At 36.5% G+C, this 19,705-nt stretch overlaps 1 protein-coding gene and 1 non-coding gene across 5 annotated transcripts in view; both read right to left on the bottom strand.

The window, feature by feature from the left end:
- Positions 1 to 19,705, bottom strand: part of SHOC2 (SHOC2 leucine rich repeat scaffold protein) — a 64,952-nt gene that overhangs the window by 8,676 nt on the left and 36,571 nt on the right. For 3 of the 4 annotated variants that reach the window (XM_060171338.1, XM_060171340.1, XM_060171339.1), the window contains exons 3-4: positions 11,937 to 12,074; positions 5,417 to 5,547 (exon numbers count right to left, since the gene is read on the bottom strand). In XM_060171338.1, the coding sequence (XP_060027321.1) occupies positions 5,417 to 5,547; positions 11,937 to 12,074 (269 nt within the window). The remainder of the gene's footprint in view (positions 1 to 5,416; positions 5,548 to 11,936; positions 12,075 to 19,705) is intronic. The other variant, XM_060171341.1, reaches the window with a different exon arrangement.
- Positions 13,599 to 13,760, bottom strand: LOC132532944 (U1 spliceosomal RNA). Its single transcript, XR_009544856.1, has one exon. It is a non-coding gene; the product is annotated as a U1 spliceosomal RNA (small nuclear RNA).

Here is a 19,705-nt window from a genome sequence, read left to right on the forward strand (position 1 = left end):
AAATAAGCAACAGAAGTGGTTAGGGGTAAGGGTGGCTAATAATTTTTTATTTCATTTGTCCACCATAAGGAAACTAAAGGCTCAGTACCTGAGCTGTCAGTTAATCTACAGAGTCAACTGAAGGAAAGAAGTAGCTAAATAAAGGATTAATAATGGAATGAAATTAAATGAGTTTTCACTGCACATTAAAAAGCCATTTTTTTCTAACATTTGTCTATCGTATACACAGATAAAAGGAAGAGTAGAGTAAGAGTGGTGGGCAGAACATTTTCCATGACAGTTAATTCAGGAAAATGTCCACATCTTACTTTACAGAAAACAAGTGAGTTTTAGTCTCATGGCAAAAACGTGTGCATGTGTGTATTTTTTTTTTATCACCAAAGAGATCTATGTACACCTGTGTTCACAGCAGCACAACTTACAACAGCTCAAATTAGGAGACGATTTTATTCTTACTACTGCTGACTTTTACTTAATTGACACTTTTAAATAACAATGTTATTTATAATTTATTTATATGTCAAATTTATTTATATAATTTATTATAATTTATGTCAAATATCTGAAGATATTTGAAAAGGGGAAATGCTATTCTCAAGACTTGTCACAGGTGCATAGCTTCACATCTCTCCAAGACAGGTGTCAGTACACTGCACCCTCCACCTACTTGTTCTCTAACCAGCTTCATTCACCACAGGAAAATGCTCTCCACTCAAATCCCCACGAGCCCCACCCCAGCCTCCTCACTTTAGAGTCTTTGTAATCTGCTGCACTAGATCATAGTTAATTTAAGTTTAACCCTGTGTTTTCCCTTTCTGCTTACGTTCCACCTATCAATGAAATCACCTGGTATTGTCTTCCTGCAATCACTTAGTAAGATTCCTTCAAATCCCATCCAAGATGTAGTAAAAGAGAAAATTTCATTTCTTACAGCTTGTATTCCATTGTATATATCTCATAACTCCCTTAGTTATTTATCTGTCAAATTAGGTTACATATTTTTAAGATTTGGGGTTATTTATCATTGTCATAAAGTCAGGACTCACATAGAGTACTATTTTAGATCTTTTGCTTATCAGTTTTGTGACCTTGGATGAATTAAGGACAAATAAACCCCTCATTTTAGTCCCAGAAAAATATTTAAAAAGTAACAAACTTGGCCAAAAGTAACTTTAGCTTTATTTGATTAGAATACTCCAATAACCAGTAGAATTACAGTGAAGATATAACTCATTCACCATGTGTTTAAATTTACTAAGTTCCTTCACTTGTGTCTATATATCTACATTAAAAATAATCCATTTTTGTTAAATATGAACTCATCTCCTTCACCTCACTGTGGGTGGAACTTGAAGGAATCAAGGTAAGTGAGGTAAGTAAAAAGAAGGATGAATACCAGATGATCTCCCTCAAAGGAATTACTTAAGAAACAAGGATGAAAAGTGAAAATATAAAGCAAAACCTGGACTGGGTTTGGTGCACTGCACTGAAGCAAAAACAAACAAACAAACAAACAAACAAAAACTATGGGGAATAAGGGCTGGGGGAGAAAAGGCAGCCAGAGGGGTGCTGATGCATGATGGTAGCAAAAGAAGCTGAAGGTGAGAGACTGTTTTGCAGACACCTATTACAGGGAAATGAGAAATTATATATATAATTAAATTATATAGGTGTCTGTTTTGCAGACACCTATTACAGGGAAATGAGAAATTATATATGAGAAATTATATTAATATATACACATGGGTATATAATTTCTGTACTATAAGCCATTAACAGCCAATAAATTGATAAAGAGGGGGAACTAGTACATTTTCAGGTAATCTTCATATGGAAGAGAACAGATTAATTCTGCCACCTGTATCAGTACCAACTACTTTTCTGAATTTTCTTGCCTAAACAAATTATTTAATGGGTTTTATTGTTATACATACTGTGCTTATTATAAATGCAGATAATTACATACTTGTTTTAAGAATATTCTGCTTCCAAAGCACAGTAACTACTTTAAAATAAGACTTAATGCTTCTTCACATCTGGACAAGGCTTTCCTCAGAGCTGAGCCATTAGAAATGAAATGGGCCGGTTTAAGAACATACATGCACATGCCTTCTTCTTTCTTCCAGAGCCAGACTGCAGAGAACTGTCCTCTTTATAACTCACTGACCAACGTCCTGACTTAGAATATTCCAATCTTTATTCACCAAATGCTATGAGAGTAATGAGCACACTATATCACAGGAGGTCCACAATGATTATTAATTTCTCTCTACTACTGGGCCACACAGACTGCTCACTGGGCAGGGCATGTCTTGCCATGTGCATGACCCAGGCTTGAGCTCTGGTATCAGATAAAAGTTGCAGGGCATGGGGAGAAGTTCTGGACCTGTGTTATCTTTCCCTTTATCATTTTATCTGAATGAAAACAAAAATATTTGTCCCAAGACCTATGGAAACTACATGTGTGCCAGACCCTAGCTCTGAAGAAAAAGAAAATTCCATTCACTGAAGATTACACATATAAATATCTATATACACGCATAATTCCCACTTTGTAAATTAGTCTCAATTATACTGAACTCTGTAGAAGTCTCAATTTTACTTAATCTCATATATCACATCCCCAAAGAACCCAACAACATCTAATTACTATAAATCCTAACTTCCTAGCCCACTTGCTCTTCATAAATCAAAACATAAATGTAAAATAAACATCTAACTTAACTAATTTAACTCATTCATCTATTCTTAACACACACCAGTGACAGCCAGCACAGTCTAATTATAGTTACTTATATAAGATCTTTTTAGAACAAAACCTTTGAAAGTTCAATCATCCACATGTCTGTAATTTCATTTTTAGTTGTTAGAGTATGACAGTAAGATATTATGCTTAAATAACTAATAAAAGACATAAAAAGTGTTGGGTATGTATTGAAGAGGAAAAGACAAGATTGAAAAAAAAAAAAACACTAAGACATTTTTATAAAAAGAGTACTACATCTTGCTTAGATGACCTCTAAGTGAAATAAGTAAAAATATTTTCCAACAGAAAACTCAAAAATAAGGTGACAAGAGTTTGGTTGGTGATTCATATGTATTAAATAGGCCTTAATTACTATGTAAGTGAGATGAATTATTTGGGTCACAATAATACTATAGCTAGTATTAATTTTGAAATAGTGTATTATATGTAATCATTATTTTCATTTGTCATCTTATAACATTTTTTTAATAACTGAACTGGGTAGGGCAGTTGAAACCAGTCTTACTGCTATTCCTTAGTAACTTTTATTGTCAATTCCCAAAATGACATGAGAAAGATTTACACGTTAAAGGGAATGTAACACATTGATTTTTTTTAGAACTAGTTTTCTTTTTTAATATTTATTTATTTATTTATTATTGAATAGAGTCAGAGAGAAACTGAGCGGGAAGGGTGTTGTTGAGGTGGTCTGGTGTCGGGCTGCACTGCGGAGAAGAGAGCGGACGTCCAGAGCAAAGGGGTACACAGATCTTTATTATAGGATGGGGGGGGAGGTTTGGTTCAGACCACGTGGAGCCAGCCAGCAATGGCCGACCACGGGGGGAGAGCAGGGAGGGAGACCTCAGAGAGGGAGAGCCGAGAGCCCAGAGAGAGAGAAGGGAGGGGTGAGGGGGCTTTTGCTAGCTGGATATTTGGGGGATATGTTTTTTTTTTATCTTTATTTAGTTGAGCCTTTAGAGTTTGATGGGCCCTCTCGACAATGTCTTGTCTCTGTGGATTGTAGGGAATGTCCGTGGTATGAGTAATATTCCAGAGGGAACAAAAATCTTTAAATTGTTTACTTGTAAACATAGGTGTATTGTCTGTTTTTAAAAATAATGGGACCTCTATAACGGCAAAACAAGAGAGCATATGGCTTATAAGCTTTTTAGCGCTTTTTCTTGTCTGAGCTGTAGCCCACATAAATTTAGAAAAGGTATCAATTGAGACAAACACATATTTTTGTTTGTCAAAGTTTGGTATGTGGGTGACATCAATTTGTCAAATAGTATTAGCTTTTAAACCTCGGGGGTTAACCCCAAGGGTCTGGATAGCAGGTGTCTTTATGAGACTTGTACAAGAAGAGCATGTAGCGAGGATATGTTTTAACTGTGATACAGGAACATCAGGGAATCGAGCTTGAAGGCCTTTAAGATTAACATGGGTTAGAGAGTGAAAATTAGCAGGATCAGAGACAGAGACTGGGAAAGTTTCTGTGGAGGCAAGGCGGTCAACTGCGGCATTTTCTTTGGACAGGGAACCAGGAAGAGGGCTGTGGGAGCGAAGGTGTTGAATATACAGTGGTTGGGTTTGAGAACAGAGCATAGAGGCGATTTGAATCAAGAGAGGGGAAAGTGGGTTGTCATCAATTTTTACATACGAACGAGCAAGCCATGGAAGTAAGTTAACAGTATACACACTGTCAGAAAAAAGGTTGAAGGATTTTGGTACAGCTTTTAGTGCAAGAAAAACAGCATAAAGTTTTTTGTATTGAGGGGAATTATCAGGAAGCTCAGTAAAGAGAGGTTTAGGAGATTGTTTGTCTGGGTAATATATAAGGGCAGCAGCTCTCTCTTTTTTTGCCATCAGTAAAGATTGTAGGAGCAGAGGGAATGGGATCCCGAGAGAAAAGTTTAGGTGTTAGTAGAGGCAGAAGAGGTAAAGAAGCTATCAATTTATTAGAAGGAAAATGGTTATCTATTTGTCTTGGAAACCCCACGAAGCTTATGGCAAAGCGGGAATGATGGCGTATAAGCCACTCTGTATCTGTGAGAGAAAAGGGCAGAATGACATATCCCCCAAATATCCAGCTAGCAAAAGCCCCCTCACCCCTCCCTTCTCTCTCTCTGGGCTCTCGGCTCTCCCTCTCTGAGGTCTCCCTCCCTGCTCTCCCCCCGTGGTCGGCCATTGCTGGCTGGCTCTACGTGGTCTGAACCAAACCTCCCCCCCCATCCTATAATAAAGATCTGTGTACCCCTTTGCTCTGGACGTCCGCTCTCTTCTCCGCGGTGCAGCCCGACACCAGACCACCTCAACAACAGAAGGGGGAGACTGAGAGGGAGAGAGACAGAGAGACACCTCCAGTCCTGTTTCACCACTTATTAGGCTTTCCCCCTGCAGGTGGGGACCAGGGGATTGAACACAGGACCTTGCACACTGTCATGTGTGCACTTAACAAGGTGTGACACCACCTGGCCCCACACACTGATTTTCCACTTTGGTTTCTCACTTCTGAACATAAAATACTTAAGATGTTCTTATAATCATGCATATTCTTTCTCTGGAATTTTAACTTAGTAGTGGCTATGTGTCTATAACATACTATTTCAGCAATCTCAATAGTAAAATTATTTATCCAATTGTAAAGATTTACTCTAATCTACTTCTTACCTCTGGTAAAGTAGAAATATTGTTATTCTCTAAATTTAATTCTTCAAGTGCACTGCATTTTGCCAGTGATCTGGGTATGGCTGACAGTCTGTTATATCTCAGACCAAGACGACTTAAACTGGACAAGTTTCCTGTGAACAAACAAAAAGGAACTTACAATTTTTTAATCTGATAAATGTCTCATTGTAAGAGACTATTAACCAGATATTTATGAATTACTCTGAAATACTATCTCAGCATGTTCCTTAACTTCTAGTACTATGGAACAAAACACTACATTCTATCAATGAGGATGGAACTAAAACCACTGTTTAAATAAATTATTACATTAACCTTTAAATGAAACTTAATTGAATTAAAAAGTAGTGCATTTCCAATTATTCAACAACAGTCATCTCATTTGTATCTATGTGATGATCCAAGATGGAACAAGTGGTTCAATGTAAATATGTGCATGCAATTTTGAAGAAATTTCCAAATATCTAAAACAGCACTATTTGCAGATACCTATCATGAAGAGATAAGAAATCTTACCCCAATAAGATAATATCACAAAACATAAACAATTATTTTGCGATATCAGAAAAGTTTGATGTTTTCCATAATTTTAAATATAAATAGTCCAACAGCAGAAAGTTGTAATAGGTATAGGTGTGATTTAGGAAGGAAGAGAAGATGAAGCCTTAGAGGTGACTAGATGGGCAGCGACTACTACATGGGGTCAATCGTCTTTGCCCAAATGGCGCTTGTGGTTCTCTGGTGGGCCTCCTCATTTTCCTGATTAAAAGTTTAAACTATTCATGGGGAGGGTGAGTGGGTGTTACCTTATGAGAAATACTTAAGAGTTGGGGGGAGAAGCCTTTAACAATTTAATTTTACTCCACTTTAACAATGGAATAAAAATCACTAATTTCAGTCTTATAAATACAAGAAAAAAAAAAAGACGATGACAACATAGGGAGGCAGTAGCGTAGTGCAGCGGGTTAAGCGCAGGTGGTGCAAAATGCAAGGACCGGTATAAGGATCCCGGTTCGAGCCCCTGGCTTCCCACAGACAGGGGAGTTGCTTCACAAGTGGTAAAGCAGGTCTGCAGGTGTCTTTCTCTCCTCTTCTCTGTCTTCCCCTGCACTCTCCATTTCTCTGTCCTATCCAACAATGACAACAATAATAACTACAACAATAAAACAACAAGGGCAACAAAAGGGAATAAATAAATATAATTTAAATTTTTTAAATATTAAAAAAAAGAACACATATACTCAGTGGAGTACTACTCAGCAGTTAAAGAAAGACTATACATACATTAGAAAAGACTGTAACCTGGTGGTGGGAATTGTGGTGGGAATTGTGTGAAGTTGTACCCCTCTTATCCTATGGTTTTGTCAATGTTTCCTTTTTATAAATAAAAATTTTTTTAAAAAGAAAAACACTAACAAATGTTGCAGAGGATATGGTGGAAAAGGGAGACTTCTGCACTGATGGTGGGAGTGTACAATAGTCCAACCATTGTGGAAAACAGTCTAGAGATTTCTCAGAACATTAGAAATAAATACCCTATGATCTAGCAGTTCCTCTCCCGGGATTTACCCAGAGTAGAAAAAATAAAATAAAATTAAAAAAAAAAAAAACATCTATCAGAAGAGATCTATGTATAGACCTATGTTCATTCATAGCAGCACAATTTGTAATAATCAGAACCTTGAAACAACCCAGTTATTTAACAGATGAGTGGCAAAAACAACAACAACAATAAACTGTGGTGTACATATATGTGATGGAATACTACTCAGCTGTTAAAAATGATTAAGTCACCCCCTTTGAATCATCTTAGATAGAACTTGAAGATAGCATGTTAAGTGAGATAAGCCAAAGGAAAAGGACAAATGCCGAATGCCCTCACTTATAAGCAGGACTTCATGTATGGCTACAGGGAGTGAGTTCACAAAGTGAAACATGGACTGGACATGGTGTACTGCATCAAAGCAAAAGATTCTGGGGAAGGAGGAAGGGACACAGAGAACTCTGGGGTCCTGGTACATAATGAAACTGTACCCATGTGTTAATTAATGCATTGTAAATGATTAATCCCCCTCAATAAAAAACATTTAATTTTCAAAAATTAAAGAGACAGTAAGGAAGTGAAGGACAACTATAATATGATTCCACATATATGGAATCTAGAGAGTGAAACATATGAATGTGAAAAAAGAAAGATCTGTTTATATAGTCAACCTACATCTGTGACCTTGAGAGAACTCTGGTGGTTACCACCAGTGAGGGTGGGGACAGAGAACTCTGGTGGTGGAAGCAGTGTGGAATTATACCCTCATTATCTTATAATCTAATAAGTCACTTTCAAATCACAAATATCTATCGGCATTTCTTTGAAAAGTTGACCTAATGGTCAACAACAAAAACTCAAAATAATAAAATTACCAACAAAATGATGTAGTCTAATTATCTAAGAATATCCAACTTGAGCTCAAATTAGCTACTAATGAATGACACAGAGAGGAGAGAAGAGGGGTTGAGGGGGTGAAGAGTGGAGAGGAGGAGAGGGAAAGAGAAGGGGAGAGGGGGCATTTTCTCAACCATATGAATGAATGCACTCTGCCATGCCTCCTGTGGCCCAGGTTTGAGTCTAGCCACCATGTGGGAGTAGTAAGGTCCTAAGGACAAGGAAAAGTAAGTTTCACTTATAAAACCAAGTTTGTAGATTTTTTTTTATTGCCAAATGAAATGAATGGTGCAGTGTAATGGCCACATAACACAGTACTAAAATTAGGTCAATTTAACAAAAATATTGCATCTCCAATTTTCCCAAATCCATCCTTTTTTATTTTTGTGGGCTAAAACAGGATGAACTTGAAAATATACATTCTATTAGAATATGCTAATATGAAGAAACACACATATGCAAAAATCTTGCCACCTACTTGAGAAGATACAATGCCCAAAGAGTCATCCACATTTTGTAAAATCTATTATTTTCAACAAAATAAAAAAGAGGTAAAAAAGTTGACATCAGAAATCTGGTATTTATTGTGATTCATCCCCTGCAGTGGTTTCAATTCTAACCTTTTCAATGAGTGGTTTTAACCACAAACTAACTGCAACCAGGAAATCAAGCCATAGTTTGCTTTAATGTTAAGCCACCTCAACTACAGAATAAATCAATGTTGCTGAGCGTCTATGTATAAATGTAGGCGATCACTGCCAATCACTGGCACATCACTTTTAAGTGCTTCCCTTAGAATATGTTATTCTGTGCTCAGCTTTGACAGCCTGCTTTCTTGCGCTGTCAATTTTTTTAAAACATGCAACATCAAATGGCTATGAATTAAAATTAGATGTCTTCAATATCAGTGAATGTAATCATTAGGTTACTTCAGTATAACTTTTGAGTAAAACTAAGTCAGTCTTAATTTTTTAATGAAGTAGTAAGAAATTCAGTAGCAAAGAACAGTTCTAATAAAAAGTCAAAAGTACATTTTCAGAAGTAAACTGGAAAACTGAAAGCAAACTAAGAGCAAGACAAAATTTTTAAATTCTTAAATGTCAAACCCCCTCAAACACCACCACCACTAAAAAGAACATTACTAGTTTTACATGTAAACACCACCGACTTTCAATGTAAGTGTAGAGCCCAGCACAACAAAAAGAATTCTGTGAACTGCTCTCTCTACTCCAGCCTTGAAGGCAAGGTCTTGTTGCATATTTATCTCATTTCGAAAATAAACAGAAAGTAATTTTTCTACTTCAGCTTTACCTCCCTCCCATTTTCTAAAAACACTAGAGATCTCAGAAGACCTGGAGATACTGGTTTCATAGTTTGAAACAAAAGGATGTTACAATGAAGCGTAGCTGATTCTTAAATTAGGAAATATTTAGCACCCAAAAATATATATTTACAGGAAAGAGAATATACTTTTGTTCTTCAATGGGTAGACTTTAGTTAAATCAAAAAAAAAAAAAAAACTACAAATGATTATAAGCACTCTCTCTTAGCTGTCCTCTCCTCATTTCTTTCTGCCTCTTATCCATTTCCTATGAGTTGGCAGTGATCCTGTCAGCATTAAGTCTGGTAGTAATGGCAGTGGTGACTGCCAAACAGGGATTACCTCTCTACCAGTAGTCATGCCATAGAAAGGGATAAAGGCATCTCATTTTACTCATAACAAATAAAGTGATTCTAAAGTGATAGAAGATTGATTTTCAATTGTGAATTTAGGATAGGATTTTTTTTTAATGTATTTTTTTAGCAGAGTACTGCTCAGCTCTGGCTTATGGGGGGGGGGGGGATACAACTAGGATCAATTCTCCAGAATAATTATTAGATTCTTGTTTTTCACAGTAAGTTACATTTTTCAAGAACTAAACTAAGGGAAAAAAAAGTTTAAGAAATATATTCCAATAAGTTTTTAACTATTTTGATGAGTTGTTTCTACAATAAATGTGAAGGAGAATGTCAGAGGTTAACTGAAACTGTAAAGATTTATAATCCTGTAAATCAAAATTTCCTTAATATAATGGTTGGAGCTAGAGGAAAAACAAAACATTTATAAAAGATCCAAATGCCCAACTAAACACCAAAGCTAAATCTTATCAAATGCTAGTGAAAACATAATGAAGGAAAAGGACTTATTTTAATAAAGCTGGTATATAACAAGTGATTATAACATTAAAATGCCACTAAGCATTACTTAAAATTTAAATTTTATATACTTGTAATCTGACCATGTGATTATGCAGAACTGAGACAGGAGTTATTATGAAATAACAACACAATTATAAGATAATAGTCAAATATCTTTAGAATAATAATAGAAGGAAGAAAGGAAGCAAGAAAGCAAGCAAACAGGCAAGAAAGATAGGTATTTACATGGAGAAGGTGTCTTTTGCCAAAAGAAGTTGATAATTCAAAGGACCATCGTGGCACTAACTTAAATATTTAATCACCCAGAACCACCCATGCTTTCACTATTTATTACTTTAATCACATCTTCTTTTAATTGTTACTTCAGAAAATAGGCATCCAGACATACACATAAAATATTAAATGATTTAATATTACTAAACTACTTTAGAGCAAGAGCAAGGCTGATTGATGACCACCTCCTGAAGCATAAAATAAGTCTCAAAAAACATGATTTAAGTAACCAGAGATATACTCATCCAAAATAGAATCAAACTAGAAATCAGTAACAGAAGCTCTTGTAATATGATAAAAGTGTTAAGATCTAAGTAATATAATTTTAAATGACAGGTTACCCCCCCCCAAAAAAAAAGGCCTACAAAAGGGAAGAAAAGTCTCAAGTTAATTACCTCAAGTTTCTTCTATAAGAAAGTAGGAAAAGTATTTTTCAAAAACTCAAAGTAAATGGGGCAGGGTGGTGGCATACCTGGCTGAGTGCACATGTTACAATGCACAGGGACCCACCCAGGTTCAAGCTTCTGGTTCTGACCTGCAGGGGGGATGCTAGTGAGTGATGAAGCAGGTCTGCAGGTGTTTCTCTGTCTCTCTCCCTCACCTCTCAATTACTGGCTGTCACTACCCAATAATATATATATATATATATATATATATATATGTATGTATGTATGTATGTAAAATTAAAGTAAGTAAATAAAGGAAATAAAAATTAAAGCAGAAATCAATGGAAAACAAAGAAATGTTAATGAACTTGGAGACAATAAAAGCTGATAAACTTCATAATCAGATATTTTATGAAAAATAAGAAATGTACCATTCATATCAAGAAATGAGGAGTGGGTCAAGCAGTAGCGCACTGGGTTAAACACACATAATAGGAAGCACAAGGACCCATGCAAGGATCCCAGTTCTAGCCCCCAGCTCACCTGCTGGGGGTGAGGGTGAAGCAGGTATGCAGGTGTCTCTTTTTCTCCCTCTATCTCCCCCTCCTCTCTCAATTTCCCTCTGTCTTATACAATAAAAATGGAAAAAATGTCCTCCAGGAGCAGGGGATTCGTAAGTGCTGGCACTGAGCCCCAGCAATAACCCTGGAGCAGAAAATACACCCATTCTGCAATTTAAGCACAGGATTATAACAGAAAAATAGCCATGAAATTCAACATTCTATTTCACTTATAAAATAACTCGGCTTGTTTCCTAAAATATAATTATTTTCTTTGCCAAGACATGGGGAAAAAAGGTAATTTTAAAATTATTTTAGCATTACTACTTTGACAAGACTTTTATTTTTTTTTTCCTTTCTTATTTTGTCTCCATTCCGTCTTCACCCTTCCAGGCCAACCATCTCAGATAAAGACAGAGACAGAGAGATAGAAGGGGGAGAAGATTCCGCAGTACCTAAGCTTCCTCCAATGTGGCATGGAATGGGTTCAAACCTGGGTTATACACAGGGCAAAACAGCACACTATCCAAGTGACCTGTTTTGTCAGCCTTAATCTGTTTAACTGTCTAAAGAAAACAATAATAGACTTTTAAATGTCCAAATAACTATCAATGTATATCAGTATCATCTTTCTATTCTCATACCTATAGTGTCTGGAAGATCTAGCAATTCATTGTGCTGCAAGTCAAGGTTGGTTATCTGTGTACAGTTTCCAATCTCCTTTGGAAGGTGTTCAAGTTGATTGTGAGCTACATCCAGCGTAATGAGGTTACATAATTCACCTGTAAATTGACCAACATAAAGATTAAGAGTTATTTAAAAACATATTTAATGATACTGAAAGAAAAAGACTGTATCAGTTTTATGCGTCCTGAATAATGTTGAATGTAAATTCTGAAACTTTACTGAAGATGACATCTGATAAAATTACTGTAAATGACTACCAACCAATACTATATATTTCTCAGGTAATTACTTCAACTGTAGTTATATCTGCATATTTTTAGAGATCATTTTTTATTTCTTATTTATTTACTTATTGTGGCACCAAGGACCTCTTAAGATTCCACCAAACTTGAGCTGACTTTTTCATTCATTGGGGAAAAAAAAAAGCTTTGACAGAGACAAGGAGGGAGATAAGAGAGAGAGAGAGGGGGGCATACCAGCACCGCTCTGCCATCAGTGGAGATTTCCCTAGTATTGTGGTGTTTCCATGTGGAAGTGGATCTTAATTGAAGCTTTGTGCTAGATAAGATGTGTGCTCTAACAGGTGAACTATCCCTTCATCTAAGAGCTCAATAATTTTTAATCAAACTCTATACAATAATATGTATATAATGTCCAATTTGAAGGTCACCTTCCACCTTAAAATATATATATTTCAAATATGTATATGTTCAAATTATGTAAATGTATACATTGAGATTTGCAAATCCAGAACTACTTAAGAGAAGTCGAAAAGGATAGATAATCAGAAGATTTGTCCTCATTCTGATTAAAACACTGTACTGGCAACTTAGATTGCCTTTTTAGTGTCATTCCATCTTCTAAAATCTTAATCAGCTTTAAATCTATTTTTTAAACACATTGACCAGAGGTAATAAATGGGTAAGTGCATAAAACTCTGAGAGATCAGTGTGGAGACATTATTAAGCTATATACTATAAATGTATGCAACAAAAGAAAATAAATTACTTTCACAAAATTAATCTTTTGCACATTAAAAGACACAGAGGAGCAAAAAAGGCAAAACAATGGGAGAAAAGATTTGCAAATCTTGTATCTGATAAGAGATTAATACCAAGACTATATTAAATAATCCTGTAACTCCACCATAACAAGAAACAACACAATTTAAAAATGGGCAGAGAACTTGGGTAGGCACTTCTCCAAAGATAAGGAGAATATCTAATGGAAAACAAATAATAAGATACATAATATAGCTAATCATTAGGAAAATACAAATAGAAATCACAATGGGATACTACTTCATACCCACTTGTAATTTTAAAAAAATCCAGAAAACAGAAAGTGAAGAAAGAACAAGTTCAACTAACAGAAAAGTGAGATACATCTGATAATAATCCAACTGCATGAGTGAATGAATAAATAAACAAATGTGAATGATATGAATGTACCAAGTGGAATACAGACACTACCAGAGAGCAGTGAAACAAAACACAAAACAAAACCCAATATACACAGATTAAAATAGAAAAAGAAATAAAAAGATAATGCTTATCAAAAGACAGCTGCAATGGCTATCTTAATTTCAAAGTAGATGATTATTATTTTTTTTTTTTTTACAAAGGAGAGTGACAACAGTCCTGCACTACCACAAAGTATGCAGTTGGTCTCACATTTGGGGAAGTTGCAGGCAGGGTCAGCATATCCGGAGTGCAATGAGTAAGACTCACCCTGGGAAAATCACCTCTGTGATCATGGTATTTCCCTTGCCAACTAAGTATGCAAAGTAGATTTCAAAGCAAGACATCTTATCAGAAATACAGAAAACATTACATAGTGATAAATGGGACAGTTCTCCAAGACACAACAACCTCTAAGGTATATGTACCTGCTTAGAATCCCTCCATCTCTAAATTGCATCAGTTAACACATGCTAGTGAAGCAGAATATAAAAAGGCTCAAACTCTTAGTAAGGAATTTGAGGAAGTTATGGTTATCTCTCTATCCCTGGAAACTGCCAACATTCCCCCCCCCCCCCTTTTGTGTTTACTACCACCAGGATTATCCCTGAGACTCGGTGTTTTTTTCCGGGGTTTTTTTTTTCTATTTTATTTGATAGGACAGAAATAGGATGAGGGAAGGAAAGAGAGAGACACACCTGCAGATCTGCTTCACCACGTGTGAAGCTTTCCTCCTGCAGGTGGGGACCAGGGGCTTGAACCTGGATCCTTGTGTACTATAAAGTGAGCACTTAACCAGGTGCACCACCACCTGGCCCCAAAAGTCTAAAATATACACTACAGTCATTCTTCTTTGTGAGCCTTAATAAATTCATATCATGTAATATCACTATAGTATAATAAGGAATAGTTTCACTGTGCTGAAAATCCCCTTATGCTTGACCTCTGTATTCATTTATCTTTTCCTCTCTTCTCACCCCTGGCTATCAGTGAGCTCTTAACTTCTGACTGCTTTGGGATGCCATAGAGTTGGAATCATATACTGTGAGGCATTCACATTCGCTTCTTTTATTACTTAATGTGTTTGTCATGTTCCTCAACTGTTTCTTTGTTCCTCTGTATGAGAGAAGTATTGAGGACCCAGTACATGAGGATGGAGAAAGTCATCAGTGGGCGGTGGGTGTAGTGTACAGACAACTACCAGAGGGAAGTGAGAGGCTGTACCCATGTCATTAACTGTGCTGTGCAACCTTACTCCTCCCGCATACAATTGACTTAGATAAAGAGGTGATGCTGATGTGCACTTAAGGGCTCTGCCACGCTGTTCTGTGGCTTAAAAGTTAGTATCTTTTCTCCTCCTCCTTCTCCTTCTCCACTAAACAATATTACAGTGGGTACACCTCATTTTGCTCATTCATTCATGAAAGACATCTTGGTTGCCTTCAATTTTTACCAAGTCTGAGTAAAACTTCTAAAACAGTTTTGCGGGCAGCTTTTTGTGTGAATATAGTTCTCAACTCATTTTGGTAATTAACTAGGCAAATGATTGCTTAGCAGTATGATAGGATTATGCTGAATTTTAAAATGAAGCTGCCACTGTCTTCCAAAGTGATAGTTCAGCTTTAAATTTGCATCAGTGATGACTGAAGAGTTTATGGCCTTTCAGAATTGTCAATGTTTGGGAAGACAGGAAGATACAAGCTCACAAGATATAAGATGGCTTTATGTAAAATCAGTAATAATGACAGTGTTTGTCTTCAAAAAGCATGGAGTCTAGTCTGGGAAATAAGGATCTGCATAAAAATATTTCTTCGAAGACCATGAGATAGTTCACCTATTACACCTATTACCTTACCACACACAATGGTTTGCACTCTGGTTCCACATGGGAGCACTATGGACACCACTAGGGGAGTCTCCATGTATGGTAGAGTAGTACTGTGGTATCTCTCCCTCTATTGTCTCCTTCTCTCTAGATAAAAAAAACATTGGTGCAAAGAGGTTGTTCAATGCCAATGCACGTGTTACATCCTAAATTCATTGCTTGGTACCATGTAAAAATTTCATTTGTTTTTAAATGAAAAAAGAATGTTGTGGGCTGTGTGGTGGCACAGCTGGTTGAGCACACGTGTTATCATGTACAAGGACCTGAGTTCAAGCCCTCGGTCCTCCCCTGCAGAAAAAAGCTTCACAAGTAGCCAAAAAGTGCTGTAGGCATCTCTATTTGTCTCCCCTGCCTCCCTTCCCTTTCAATATCTGTCTACATTCAATAAATAAATAAGTAAGCAAATAACAGAATATTGTAAACACAAAGAAGAATATTCACATAACAAAGTGAATGTAGAAAGATAAGATTCTGACTGAGAGGATTAGGGAATGCTAGACTTTAAAATGTTTGGGAACTATATAGGTTTCCCAAGAATAATTATGAGGAAAATGAATAGGTTAAAAAAAAAATCAGAGCTTTAGCAGTTCTTTTGCTAAATACGCAGTCAACAGAAATGAGTCAGTTTATTTACCAAAGACTTGCATCACTATTAACAGAGTGACACTATTTTCATTAGCTCTCAATTAGACACTACCAAACAACAGCTAAATGAATGGGTAAATTATGGCTTGACTGTGAATATTATGCAGGAGTAAGAACTAACAATCTCTACATACATACAAAAATAATTCAATGTGGAATAAGTCAGATAGAGAAATAAACTTAAAGTATGACTCCCTGTTTATGAAAAAAGACAATGTACGCTGGTAGAATTCAGGATATTGGACTACTATTGGTGGGAATAGTAACTGGAAAGGGTTTTCTGGATGAACTGATATTCTATTTTTTTTTCAATTTTTTAAAAGTATTCCCTTTTGTTGCCCTTGTTGTAGTTATTGTTGATGTCACTGTTGTTAGATAGGACAGAGAGAAATGGAGAGAGATGGGGAAGACAGAGAGGGAGAGAGAAAGACAGACAGCTGCAGACGTGCTTCACCACTTGTGAAGCAACTCCCCTGCAGGTGGGGAGTGGTGTGCTCAAACTGGGATCCTTATGCCAGTCCTTGCGCTTTGCGCCACCTGCGCTTTAACCCACTGTGCTACCGCCCGACTCCCTGATACTCTATTTTTTAAACTGTATACAGATCAACACAGTTGCAAAAATCCTGAGTTGTACACTGATGATACTTTAATATAACATAAAAAGTAAACAGGATCTGGTTCAAGTCCCTATTCTGATATGGCTTCATCTAAACCATGGTAAAGGCAGAAGACATTCCTTAAACTTGTTATTAGGTACATCGTCTACAACACATTTTAATAACCTGTGGTGGGCTTTCCCTATGGATGTTGTCTTAAGATCTGAATTAATCACATATAAAAAAATAAGTCAATATTAACTAAGTCAATTAGAAATTTAAACTGTTCCTACCAAACTTAAAAAAAAAAAAAAACTAGTCCCAGATTGTTTAACTGAAAATTTGAAAACTTCAGAAATATTGGACAAAAACTCTACTAAAACACAAAAAGAAAATTTCCCGGCATTATATTCACAGCAAGTAATTATCAAAAAGAGAATTACAAATACCAGTGAAGAATAAGATGCAAAAATCCAGCAGGTGGAGAGGGCCCAGCACCAGGCTTGCATGCATGAGACTCCATGTTCCATCTCCTGCACTACACGTGCTAGCAATGCTGCCACCCCTACAAATAAATATTTTGGGGACAGAAAGCTCACTGGGAAGGAGACAGCTCAGGTTCGAATTCAGGCACCACAAAGGATGTTCCAATATGGTAGTGTCTGTCTCTACATATGAATGGAAAAACAGCCCAAACAGATGAAATCATGCAAGTTTCACAAAAAGATGCAAAAACCCTTATGATTTTAGTACATTAAATTTAATGACAGAAAAGATCTTATTAGAATACATTCAAGACTAACTCAAGGATTAATAATTTAGTTTTGTTTTCATAAGCTGGGGACTTCCCAGTACTACCATTTAATTCACATTAAAAGTCTGTATTTTAAAAATAATTCTTGGGATTCAGGCAGTAGCGTAACGGGTTAAGCGCAGGTGGCATAAAGCTCAAGGACCAGCCTAAGGATCCTGGTTTGAGCCCCCGGCTCCCCACCTGCAGGGGAGTCGCTTCACAATTGGTGAAGCAGGTCTGCAAGTGTCTATCTTTCTCTCCCCCCCTCTGTCTTCCCCTCCTCTCTCCATTTCTCTCTGTCCTATCCAACAACGACGACATCAATAACAACAATAACTACAACAATAAAAACAACAAGGGCAAAAAGGGGGAATAAATAAACATTTTAAAAATAATAATAATTCTTGCACTTGAGCTGAGAGGGATAGTTTTCAAACATTCAGTGTTTTTAGCTCTCTAAAAAAAAAAAGAAAGAAAAAGAAAAAACACAACAAATATTACTAAAACACATTTTTAAAACTAAGAAAAGCTGGGGGGGTTGCTTAATGAGCTTGCAGCAGAGCTATAGGTGTCTCTCCTCTCCTCCCCCCCTCCTTCTCTCTCCTACTCTAGCAAAAGGAGAAAAAAAAAAAAGAGTATGGATGACCACTGGGAATTGTGGAGTCACTGTACAGGTAACAAGCCCCAATAAAAATCATGGTGGCAAAAAAAAAAAGAAAGAAAGAAAAGTTTATTGCATAGATTTCATCTTCCCTTTCATTGCAAAAATGATTTCAGTAGCTCTTCTAAGCAAGCACTTCTACAACGAAGTAACCTGGACAACAGTGACTATGAAGCTTTGAGATGCCAATAGAGTACAGTAATTGCCCTCCTCCCCACACCTTAGCAGTGTGAGGTCAACCGCAACCTCTAATCCTATGAAATCTTTCTAAAATGGCTCAAGTGCTTTTCTCTGTTCTCTTATTGCCTCCTTTAGCAATAACGCCCCCAGGTTTTTGTTGTTTAATGAAAGGTGAAACAACTTTGTAACAATAAACTAATAGTTTTCTAGATTTCTAGGGTTTGTTGCTAATTCCCATTCAAAGAGGAGTTAGTCATTAACAACTATCAATCCCCTTTCCTGATTTCTTTCTCCAGCAAATCAAGTTACTTATTAGGACTTGCACAAAACACTTAAATGAGACCATTAAATATTACTTAAACCAAGAAAGCAACTGCACCACCTCCCAGAAGTTCTGGGAATTTTCCGAGACTTTTATAGGCTATGGGTGACAATTTAAGTTCATATAAATTCACTTCTAGTTACATTTATTGTCTACAAAAAAACTGACTGAAAACTTACGTAACAGAGAGCTTTAAAATTTGATTATTGGGAGCCAGGCAGTAGCGCAACAAGTTAAGTGCACATGGCGCTAAACGCAACGACCGGTGTTAGGATCCTGGTTCAAGCCCCCAGCTCCCCACCTGCAGGGGAGTTGTTTCACAGGCAATGAAGCAGGTCTGCAGGTATATCTTTCTCTCCCCCTCTCTATCTTCCCCTCCCCTCTCCATTTCTCTCTGTCCTATCCAACAAGGGCATCAATAATAACTACAACAATAAAACAAGGGCAACAAAAGGGAATAAATATTTTTTAAAATCTTTTAAAGATCTGACTTCAACTTAAAAAAAAAAAAATCACTGATTATGCAGACCGGGTAATCCTCTGGTTCTCTCCCTCATCAATAAGTCTTTTAAAAAATAAGAATTAAATATATTTTTAAGAGGACATATACCTTCCTCCTCCTCAAAAAAGCACTGATTCTTTCATTCTTTGTAGATATTAAGTATATGCTTTATATAGATTACATCTAACTTGACACTTAACACAACAATACAGCAGAAAGTTAATTTTTTGATAAACAGTGGGTAAAATGATTAAAAAATTACACTGATTCTCTTGAGTAATTTTTCAAATATGTGAACGCTACTCAGAGTTTTTTGATTGTTTCTTCTGCTTTGTTCTTCTTTTAGCACAATGTTGGCAGAGCGTTCAGGGCCCCATGTGTGTGAGGCATGTGCTCTACCACTGATCGAAGTCTGTAATCTGAGAGACAAAAAGCACTGCTCCATCATCCACGGAGTCCCACTTGTTTTCTGTTGCTCACTCCTGTGATGCTAGTGTTCTAGCAAAGGGCCTCATCCATAAGGCATATATACTCTACCCCTGACAAGAAGCCCAAAGTTATTTCTCAAAGGAAAAAAAAGTATCTGATTCTTGTTACCACCACAGTCACTATTCCAGGTAGACTTTTTCAGATACAGAGAGAGACGGGGGAGAAAAAGGAGAGACATCACAACACTAAAGCT

This window comes from Erinaceus europaeus, chromosome 14 (genome assembly GCF_950295315.1).
Source record: "Erinaceus europaeus chromosome 14, mEriEur2.1, whole genome shotgun sequence".
NCBI classification, from domain to species: domain Eukaryota; kingdom Metazoa; phylum Chordata; class Mammalia; order Eulipotyphla; family Erinaceidae; genus Erinaceus; species Erinaceus europaeus.